The sequence below is a fragment of the Euphorbia lathyris genome, chromosome 8 (assembly GCF_963576675.1).
Source record: "Euphorbia lathyris chromosome 8, ddEupLath1.1, whole genome shotgun sequence".
NCBI classification, from domain to species: Eukaryota; Viridiplantae; Streptophyta; class Magnoliopsida; order Malpighiales; family Euphorbiaceae; genus Euphorbia; species Euphorbia lathyris.
The window spans coordinates 71,752,829-71,764,675 of NC_088917.1; the positions used below are offsets into that span (position 1 = coordinate 71,752,829).

General features: G+C 34.9%; 1 protein-coding gene across 1 annotated transcript; it reads left to right on the forward strand.

Moving 5' to 3' along the window:
* The first annotated feature begins 4,097 nt into the window (after positions 1-4,097).
* On the forward strand, positions 4,098-7,843 carry LOC136202073 (protein FAR1-RELATED SEQUENCE 5). The gene is made up of 3 exons (XM_065992529.1): positions 4,098-4,301; positions 5,518-5,936; positions 7,446-7,843. Coding segments are annotated over exons 1-3 (624 nt in total). The 5' UTR covers positions 4,098-4,300; the 3' UTR covers positions 7,650-7,843.
* Positions 7,844-11,847: the final 4,004 nt, after the last annotated feature.

Here is an 11,847-nt window from a genome sequence, read left to right on the forward strand (position 1 = left end):
CTTACCTTAAACTCCTTATATATATTGCTTGCTTAAATAACCAAAAACTGACCAAGTAAAGAGGTCAAGCTGAGTTGTGCGCATCGAACATCTGAGCTCAGGAATAGACTTTAAGTGCTATCTCCTGACTCAAGTCAAGAAACTGACCTAGTCACCAGTTGACTAAGCCAGTATCTTACTGATCACTCAGCGTCGCTGTTAAAACCTTTTCTCTTAAGAAAAGAAGTTTGCCCAAACTTAGCAAAAAGTTTAAATAGTTCCTAACCCCCCTCCCCCCCTTGGAACTATACTTGCAACGTTATAAGGGACCAACACAATCCTTTTTGTTGTGCTAAGGGACACATTTCAATGCTAAGGACATACCCTTCCCTATCGGGCTATCTACGAGTTTTTAATCTCGCATATTGCATCATTTAATAATATTGTTGATGTAGGTCTCTTAAGACAATGCCAATAATTTCTTGAAACTTTAATTCCAAGAACAACCATTGTAGGGCACCGCACGCGCCGATACGCATCTAGTGCATGGGGTCTACATGCACAGATTGGTTGCGTATTTCCATGTGTCGCAACGTGGTTAGCACGTCTGCCACATGTGTAGCTAGGTGGCGGACGTCTAACTACAGGCGCATAAAGCCCACATGCCACCTACCCACCATTTGTTGCCTTTCGAACTTGTTTCAGTCTAGGGGTTTTAGGGCCTTTGATCACATTGGCGAAGTACATTTGTCCATACGATGAACATAAACTAGGGTTTGAGGCGCACACACTCTCGGTTGAGACTAGAATTTGCACTATTCCGAATTAGAAAATTCTGAATCGCAAATATCTATGTGATTCCAGTGCCATTTTTCACAATAAACAGACAGTCCATAAAACATGTATGCATGCCAAATAAACAGAGATCTAATACATATATTAATCTTAACATGCAAAAACTATATTTTTCTTCATATATGTGGATCAAAACTGACAGAACACGAGATTTGTGGCTCTGATACCAATAAATATTTGTAACATATATATAAACGAATATGAATACGTATTATCGGACTAATTTCTGATACCAAAAAATTTATTTCGTGTTCTACATCATGTTATCGAAAACATATGTACGCATAAGGTATTTTAAATTTTTTTTTACTTGTATATCATGTCTTTGATTTGTTACTAATCAGTGATAACACGAGGCATATCTGGAGTGGAGAACGACATTCATAACTACATAGAATATATTTTATAGTTAGGTGATGTGGTTGAATCCTATAAGTCCTGAGCAAGCTTGCAATAAGATAGAAGTACGGTCAAAAGGGGGGATTAGAATTCGACTAACCCGCTTTGATGCTTAAGTAAACTTTCAAGAATGATATAAGGATGAACACAATAGTAAAACAAAGATATACTTACTCTATTTCTAGTATGATTCGAACAAAGGGAGGTGGTTATTATAAACTTTGGAGCGTGTTGTGTTACGTGTGGCATGTTGATAGGCGGATGTGAACGCCCCGACCTTTAACTGGAAAAGTCCATTTTTACATATCAATGAGTATTCTTTTAAAACAATACAGTGTGTTTGTACTGAGTTTGACTCATATCTATTCACTATCCTAATGGTGGGATAGATATCCAGTGTTGTACACATCATGGCGTACATCACAACTATTTATGATTTTAGCCATGGTTGTCAAAATCGGACTGGTCAAAGAACCGAAAAAGACAGAGGGTTAAGGGTTTGAGGTTTAACCGGGGTCCAACCGAAGTTTAACCGGTATTCAAAAATCATATGAAAATTATAATTCTATTCGTATTTAATCTTATAATATAGTATAATATTAACTGTATTCATAAAAGTTATACTAATAATATTTATTTAATATCATAACAAATAAATATAAATCCTTCAAAAAAAAAATAAATATAAAAATTAAAAAAATGTACTTAAAAAATTAATAGTAATTATTTTTATTAATAACTAATATGTAAATATGCTAATAAGATATGTATTTTATAATTCAACTTCAATCTTAATTTATTAGATTTTTAAAATTTATTTGTATATATTTAAAATTTAATACTAATTAAACTTCTTCAAAAAAAAATATTAATTAAACTTTGTTAATATACAAAAAATAAAATAATTTTTTAATGATATTTATCTAAACAGAAAAATAATACTAAATCATATTTTAATTATTTAACTTGTAACATTATTATTTATTCTTAAATAGTTAATTATAAACATAAGTTAAATGGTAGTGTAGTGGTAAGCATTAAAGTTTACTTGTTAAAGGTCCAAGGTTCGAATCCTACCTTTGTAAAAATTTATATTTTTTTAAAATAAACATGTCTAAAATCAAACCGCATAACCGGCACTAGGTCAACCGGTTGGTTTGTGGTTTAACAGGCCGGGTTGAACTGGTCGGTCTGGTCTGGGTTTGATAACCTTGATTTTAGCATAGGGAGTATTTCTCATGTGTGTAATCCTTTTTATTGTGTTAAGGGACACATTTTAATGCTAAGGGACTATCTTTGCCTATCAGGCTATCTACGAGTTTGCAATCTCACATATTGAATCATTCATGAATATTGTTGATGTAGGTCTCTTAAGACAATGCCAACAATTTCTTGAAACTTTATTTCCAAGAACAACCATCGTAGGGCACCGAACGTGCCAACACGCATCCAGCGCATGGGGTCTACACGCACAGATTGGCCGCGTATTAGCATGTCTGCCATATGTGCAGGTGGCGGACACCTAACTACAGGCGTGTGAGACCTATGTGCCGTCTACCCTCCATTTTATGCCTTTCGAACTTGTTTCAATCTAGGGGTTTTAGGGTTTTTGATCACGTTGGTAAAGTACATTTGTCCATACAATGAACATAAACTAGGGTTTGAGGCACACACAGTCTCGACTGAGACTAGAATTTGCACTATTCAGAACTAGAAAACCTTGAATCGCGAATATAGACTATTCTATGTGATTCCAGTGCCATTTTTCACAATAAAAAACAGTCCATAAAACACGTATACACGCCAAATAAACACATATCTAATACATATATTAATCTTAGCATGCAAAAACTATATTTTTCTTCATATATGTGGATCAAAACTGACAGAATAGGAGATATGTGGCTCTGATACCAATAAATATTTGTAACATATGTATAAACGAATATGAATACGTGTTATCGAGCTACCTCTTGTAGCACAGAAACTCATTGAGTTTATTGCAGCGAAAGAACATCAAAAGAACAGAAATCATGATCTTCGTATTACGAGTCACGAATCAACTACGCAGAAGTTAGTTGAAATAAGTCACGATATATGCATAAGATTATAGAGTTTGACTATTTATTTGTAGCTACCAAGTGGGCCTTAACCCTGGTTAACCAGTTACCTATATCTGACACATTTCTGCTACGAGCATATTATATTGGACTCATATCAAATATTTCCAATACAAACATTATTAAAAATAAATTTATTAAATTTGAAAATTAAATATCAAGTATTTATTTATATAATAGAGTAATTTTGTACTTTTATATAGTCGTGAATGTTGATAATATAAATAAATAAATAAAATTAAGTAAAGAGACTAAAAAGGGGATTAAAATAAAATTTTAAGTATGAATTTACTAGTACAGTAGATAACAATATAGACATTATTTATTTTCTACATCTGTATAGATTAACATTGGGTTGTTTACATAAAATTCATAATTATAATAATATTTATTATTTAATCAACATTGGTATTTTAATTAGTAATATATTAAAAATATAAATTTTTATCTTGCAAATGTCAAATTCTGTAAGAGAGTTAGTTGGTGAAATGGCGTAAAAAAATGGTAACTGTCTGACATAATTCATAATTTTTTTTACAAACTTGTAAATAATTTTTAAAATGTGAATTTCTCTGTAAATTCCCCATTAACATTGTTTATAGATATATGGGCCTATCTAAGCCGCTCTTCATGTATTATTATGGGCTGAACTGAATTTGGGCAACCCGGCCTGCTAACCCATTAGCAGATCTTGACCTTGTTTAGGTGACAGCATTTTATTAGCGGAATCTGCAATCTATTCTGTGCCTGAAAGCAGATGATTTTACCACCATCCCTCTCCTCTTGTCGCCACCACCACCACCACCGTACCCTTTGATCTTCCACTTCCTCCGACTCCGTAAAACTCCTAAAACCCTAAACTAAAACCCCCCTTTCTTTGTCTCCTTCCAACAATTCGGGAATTTCCCCTCTTTCTCCGCTGGAACAGTTCCCCGCCTTTTCATCAAAGTCAGTATCTCTATCTCTGCGTTCTGTCTTTGCATCATTCCGTATTTTTCTGATTTCATGTTTTTATTGTTCAATTGACGAAAATTTAAGCCCTAATATCCTAATTTAGTTTTTTTTTGTGCTATTGTTCTTGGCCTTGAACTGACTGGTTATAAGTGCTTACTTAACTCACTGTTTACAATCTAGTTTAATTAGTAATTAACCTGCTGTTTTTCAGTTTCCATTTGGCAAATTAGAAAAAGTTTTTGATCTGGGACTTTCTCCTTTCATTAGGTATATTTGCGTTTTTGTTCATGTTTTACTATCATTAGAAAAACACAATTTCATGTCAGGTTCATGCTTTTGTGATAAATGTGCTTAATTTGGATTCTATAACCATGAATTTAACCATGATGTCGGAGTTTTTGAATCTGATGCTTGAGTTTAAACTTTTGCAGTTCTTAATTTAATTAGATAATGGTAAATGGAAGCCAGTTGAGATTGAGTTTGATGTTATTTTTCTCTAATTTTTTACTGGAATGCATGAAGAACTATAAATTTTGCTGTGCTATTTTCGGGGTGAGGGAAGAGAGATTCTATTTGATTGCCAACACTACACTTTCCCCTATGAATTTTTGTGTCTTGTCGTCAAGTAAAAGTGTCAAAACGGGTTATTGTCTCGTAATAGTGTTATGTGATCTATATTTGGAATATTCCATATGATTATATATGATATAAATGATACCAAAATGATAATCGTGTCAAGTAGGTTGTCCCGATAAATCGTGTTGCCGTGTTAGAAATTAACAACCTGCAAGTGAGTACAATTTCCTTTCCTCGCAGTTTATCCTGGGATTTAGTTTTCGGGGTAGGATTCAGGCATCTGCTTCAATGCAATTTAAGACATATCTATTGACTAATGGATAGCTTTTCACGGTGAAATGTATGCTTTTGCCGCTGTTATTTGATGTGGTCAGTCTGTAAAGTGTATGTCAGTCTTGCAGTATATCTGGTATCCAATTCATTTTGTGCCTTCCTCCTCCGCCTTTGAAAGAAGTTTTAGTCAGAGGTTCAAATTTTTGCCTTATAATGCCACTTTATCATCGATAGTTGTTCCTGTCTTTGTTTTCCTGTTGTGATATAGATTACATTTCTGGTTAATATGTGTTTTACTTTTCTCACGAACGAACATTTGCAACATTTTAATGGTTAATCTGACTGAATCATTCCATGATAGTGGATTTGGATAAGGAAGTCGAGCCAGCCGACAGCCCTATCGAAGAAAAAACTGTTTCTTTAGACGGAGATGGACTAGAACCGTATGTGGGTATGGAATTCGACACTGAAGACGCTGCCAGAAAATTTTACATTGAGTATGCCAGAAAAGTTGGTTTCGTTGTGCGTATCATGCAACGTCGTAGATCAGGGATTGATGGAAGAACTCTTGCTCGTAGACTTGGATGTAACAAACAAGGGTTCTCTCCTAGTAATAGGAGCTCAATTGGAGCAGATAAGAAGCCGAGATCGAGTGCACGTGAAGGTTGCAAAGCAACAATCCTAGTTAAAATGGAAAAATCTGGAAAATGGGTTGTTACAAGATTTGAAAAGGACCATAATCATCCTTTGGTTGTTACGGCGAATGGATTCAGCACAGAGGTTAGTATCTTCCCCCGACATCTTTTCTGTTTCGTTTTTATTTTTCTAATTATATATACAATTTCATGTGGTTTTAAATTATTCGATGTAATGTTCTCGGATTGCAAATATCTAGGAAACACTTGTGTGATATTTTCACTCAATTAATGACATTTTTGTCACAAGTTTTCGAGAATATTTGATTTTTTGTTTTCGATTATGCAATGATAATTTATAGGATTAGACATAAAAAGTTGCAGTTTTGTGATTATGTGTTTGTAGAACTGTGCAGTTTTTTTAAGAAGCTTTGCAAGTATATTGGTCAAGTATGCATATATGCCTTTTCCATAAGTAACTTGTATTAGAAAATCCTTCCATCTGCAGGCAGAACATAAAAAAAAGGCAAAATACATCAAGCGCCGATGAACTTTGCCCAAAAAACCGATTGACCCTCTGAACTTTAAGGATGCCTCTGAACTTATAGTGATCTGTTAACCTCGAAACTAACTTAAAGTAATCTATTGGTCCCTAAACTTACTTAAAATGATAAACTCTTCAACTTACTCAAATCTCCTTTTATGTCGCACGTGTCACGGGACGGGTATGGCCTATGCCAAATCCTCGTGTGGCGCCAAGATTTTCCCGAATCCTTGGCCAGCCAACCGATACCGAAGGGGCCTATCCCCTTATACGCGTCCCGTCAATGCATCCATCGGTAATCCGTCCCGGAAGGTCCCTTGTATAGACAACCTCGCCCTAAAATGGGCACGCACTATGAGCTATCTCGAAGCCCATAGTGTCCATAGGGTTCCACCCTTATAGAGACATCCGCCTGAATGCCTGACTCTCCAAGTCCTTAATGGACTAGGATGGATCGCTTAAGTCAGTACTGACTACTGACATAGGGAGTGACAGAGATCCAATGCTAGGTAGTTCCTATCCCCTATAGTGTTCCTTATGCCAACTCGGCCTCCACGGTCAACGACATATGATATGTTCCATTCGCCACTCCTCGTCGAAGCCTCCTTATCCTTGCCTATGCTTAGGGTTGAGTTTGTCTATATGACCAAACTTCCCCCTTCACACCACATACCAATAGGCGGTTAATCATGCCACGTTAAGCAAACTTAGGAGCTACTGAAACATCCTTAAAGTTCAGGGGTCAATCAGTTCTTTTATGCCAAATTCAGGGGGCGCTAATGTATTCGGCCTAAAAAAAGGATTCCCATTTAAGGCCTTTCCTCTTTTATAAAAAAGGGCAGCCTGGTGCACTATGCATCCCTGCTAAGCGGAGAGGGATCCCACCACAAGGGTGTATTGGGGACAAGCCTTCCCCTGCCAATTTTTTTTGGCAAGAGGCTGCTCCAATGACACAAACCCGTGACCTCTCGGTCACATGACAACAACGTTTACCGTTGCGCCAAGGCTCACCCTCGCCTTGCCTCTTTTATATCTGATGTAATTTTGTTTGTTGATTGCTTTGGGTAAATACAGTTCCATGTTTGTTCATATCCATTGTGTGTTTTGTAGGGTGACAAAGATAAGAAAATAGAAGAACTAAGTAAAGAGTTGGAGCTTCAAGAGGAACTATGTGCAATATACAGAGAAAGATTGGTTAGTTTTATGAACAAAGTTGAAGAGCAAACTGATGAACTCTCTTCTAAAATCCAACTTGTTGTTGACAATGTCAGGAAAGTTGAATCTGTACCACAAAAGTTCTTACATCGTAGATAGCCCTTGATTTAATGTGTATGTATTACTATCGATTTGTTTTAACATTACCGATCTGTAAAACTTGTCATATTGATTTAGATATAATACAAACTTCACACGGTTGCTTCTCTTCTTCTATTCGGAAGAGCGGATTTAGTCTCCCTGTATAAAATAGTGTAGTCTTCAGCTTAATATTTATCGGATGGTGTGATTTTAAGTCTTAGTAATGGAAGATGAGTTTTTCTCATTAACAAAAGATGTGCAATGTCGTTTTACTGGGTGGTTAGAATGTTGGAGGGTGATCTGAATATGATATTTGGAGATGGAAAAAGAAGACTTATCTCTCGTTCATGAGATTTGAAATTGCATGGTCTAGTAAATGTTAGTTTAAGATTGCACGTGGAAGTTAAATCCGTTCACTCTGAAGACACATGTCGCGTCTTGATTCTATTTTATGAGCAAATTAATTTTTACCAGAAATACTCTCATTTCCAACAGGTGACTCGCTTTGTAATTCGATATTAAGAATGTTTTTAGTCTGAATCTTGAAAAGTACGAAATATATAAGTTGAATGTTTATGTCTTAATTTTCTATAGCAACTTGAATCACATCAATATGAGCTCGAATGAAAAAGTTATGTGCAAAATATAAAAAGAAGTTGAATTTGGAAAGTTTTCCTCGGAACGAATCTGTTTTGGTTCTTTGTAAACTCGATGAGTCCGGGCACATTTTGTCCCATTCGGTTTGTTTTCAACTCTTCTATGTTTTGCTTCACTTGTTTCACGTCCTTTTTGACTTGATTGCTTTGGATGAGACATATCATTCATCATCAAGATGATGTCCTCATCATATATAGTCAGTCACTCCAATTTGTACTTAAAAACTTTCAAAAACAAAATTTTTATCACCTCATCTTGCTTAAACAATCATTATTAATCAATTATTTTCGTTGTGCTGGTCCTGCATACTTCACATATCATTGACAGTTTAAAAAAGTCAAAAGACTTCAAATCAACTAATCAGATATATTAATCACTTCAATCATACATTTCTTATCCACACCAGTAGATGTAACTCAATAGAAAATAGAAAAAACAATCACCTAAACCGTATTCAAATGGATCCTAATAACCAAATGAATTTGTTCATTCACTGTTTAAATTTAAGTTTATTAAACTTAAGCCTTATGATGTTTTAAATTTTCACCCTAAGATTCTAATAAGTTCAAATCTAACAGTAAACGTTCAAATACTATGTAGTTATTTAAGGAGTATGTGATCAAAATGGAGTATCGTTTAAACTTATTTGGTTAAATTTTGAGTGAGAATGTCACACCCGACCCTAGACGACCTCAATCGGCATCGGGCGTGAAATAGAAAGATCATAATCAATACTTAAGAGTCTTCAAATTATCCAACGCCATTATATTACAATTGAACTACCAAAGTTGTAACCATAATTCTAACAATAAGCAGCCAACTTCCAAACCCCGCCTAATCGGTCGATAGCCTTCTCTATATCCTGTACTTTCTCACCTAAAAACATTAAAATATTTAAAAACGTAAGACAAAAATCTCAGTAAGAAACGATCAGCTATAAAAACCAACTTTACTTAACATAGCTACATATATACGTTTATAAAGGGATTTAATCAAAACCTTATAAAATATACTCAAAACTTAAGTTTATAATATAATCATCAAACCTTATAAAATATACTCAAAATTTAAGTTCATAATATAGTCAAAGTAGTTGTAGACACCGAGTCAGAGGACCTGTGACGAAAACCTGAAAACAAGACGGTTAAAGCGATTGATTCCGGAAGTTTCGAAAAAATAAAATAAATAGTTACAGTGGTCGCTGCTGTGATGTGCGTAGTGCGAGTGCTTAGCGGCGGCCGACGCGTGTTCGACGACAGTCGGACACCCGCTCGACGACGCAAAGCGCGCGCTCAACGCTCGGCGGTCACAACGCGTGGACGCCCGACGGCGCAGAACGCTAGCCCGACGGTCACGACGCGTGAGCGCGGAACGCGAGCTCGACGGCCGCGGGGGCATGCACGCCCGACGGTGCGAGACGCGCCCCAGCGGCCGTTGGGCGAGCGCCCAACCGCGTCGGGCGGACGCCCAACGACAGTTGGGCGCGCGCGCCCAACCTCGCGTTGGGCGCTCGCCCAACGCTGTTGGGCGACCGCCTAACAATCGTTGGGCGGCCGCCCAACAATGTTGGGCGGTAGCCCAACGCAAGGTTGGGCGGCCGCCCAACATGCTTTGGTTGGGCGGCCGCCCGATTTTACTCGGGCGTCGTCCATTGGTCCGGGGACCCGTTTGCCTATAAAAGGCACGGATCCCCATGCATTTTGGAGGAGGGGAGAATTTTGGAGCCTTTCTCACTCTAAACATTTTTAGAGAGAGAAAGTGATTTTTTTTGAGAAAAATATTTTTTCTCAAAAATTCCGAATTTCCCAAAGTTAAATTTTTACTAAAAAACACAAAAAACCGAAAAATCACGACTCATGGAATCAATCGGCTTCGACTGTCAGATACCGAACTTGAGGTATTATCCGAGGACTAGACTCGTTTTATTTTATTTTATTTATTTCTTTTCCTTTATTTATTTTTATGTTATAATTTTATTTATTTTGTCATTTATTTATTTATCACGTTTTATTTAATTTTTCGTATTTATTTAATTCCCGTCTCGTGTTGAATAAAATTCGGTTTTGCTTTAAAATAAAAAACCTCGTTTTGATATCCTAATACGAACCGTGATCCGATAAAAAGGTAGTTCGGGTGTTAGAAACGTTGTAATTATAAGTTTTAATTTAAAAGAATTTCCGAATAAGGTTTTAAAATAAAAACGTTGTTTTAGGAATTTCCGTTATTGACTATGATCCATTTTTGGTAGTTCGGAAATCCAAAGCGATTGAATTAGACTTAATTTAAAGCTTTTGAATAAATCTGGAAACAATTGGAGTGCTGCTGTAATTTTCCGTTTCTGTCACTAATTGCTCTTTACCGACGGATTTTTCGTCGGTAAATCTGCCAAAACGAAAAAATGCCATTTCAGTCCATTTTTCTTAACTTTTAAGCTTTTAATCCTTAATATATATATATGTATAGTTATGTAATATATATTTTCAAACCATTTTAGATATTTAGTGTATATAATTATTTAGGATGTTTGTATATCATTTTTTATTCAATTTTTTAAGCATAGGTATATGTATATATATATTCTCATTTTTTATTCATTTGAGTTATATTAGGTTCTATTTTAAAAGGTTATTTATTTGGGCATTTTGGGAACTAATTAGTAAGTATTAGTATATGGATATATGTTATTTTTGGTATTTAAAACTATATTAGTTATGTATATATATAGTTTTGGGATATTTGGGTTATGTTATTGTTTATTATATGAAACTATTTTGGATAAATGTTATTTTCTTATCTAATGAGATTTATTTACTATTTCCACCTCTTTAAAGTATAAATGTATTATATCTAGTATTTTCATATATATATTATATAGTTTCTTTTTATTAACTTTTATTTTCATATTCTCTTTTTGATTTGAATGTATATTTATATGCTTAAATTATTTTCTTTATTCTTTTGGACCATTTATGGGTCCATGTTTCAAATGGGCTTTATTTGGGAGTGAATCTTGGTTTAAATGGGTTTATTATTGTAATTATAATAGGTAAATAGTCCATTAAATAAAAGAAAAAAATAAATCACAAAAAGAGAGTTTTCAATTTAATTATTTAAACTAATGAATTTTTAGAGGTTCCTAATGTAAATAAATATAGTTGTTTTGTTAATATTTCAAATCGTTTTCAAAACACCATGTTTTAAAACCTTAATCCGTTCCAAAGGCGGATTAAGTGAACCTTGTAATTAAAATCATTTTCATTGTGAATAATCGAATATTTTGAACCATTTTCTCAAAAGAATTTGTACAAAATAAAATGGACTTGTATGTTTAACCACGTTTTCTTACTAAAGGTTTTTATCTCAAACGTTTTCAAACACTTGAGTCGTTCCAACGGCGATTCGAGTAAACTTCACCAATCGGGGTTTTAAAACGCACCTAAATCGTTCCAACGGCAATTAAGGTGCGAACCACGTAAATAAACTCGTTTTGGGGGGAAATAAGTTAGCATAAAATAAACACACAGCATGACATTTAAATAAAGTTGTAAATAAATCATTT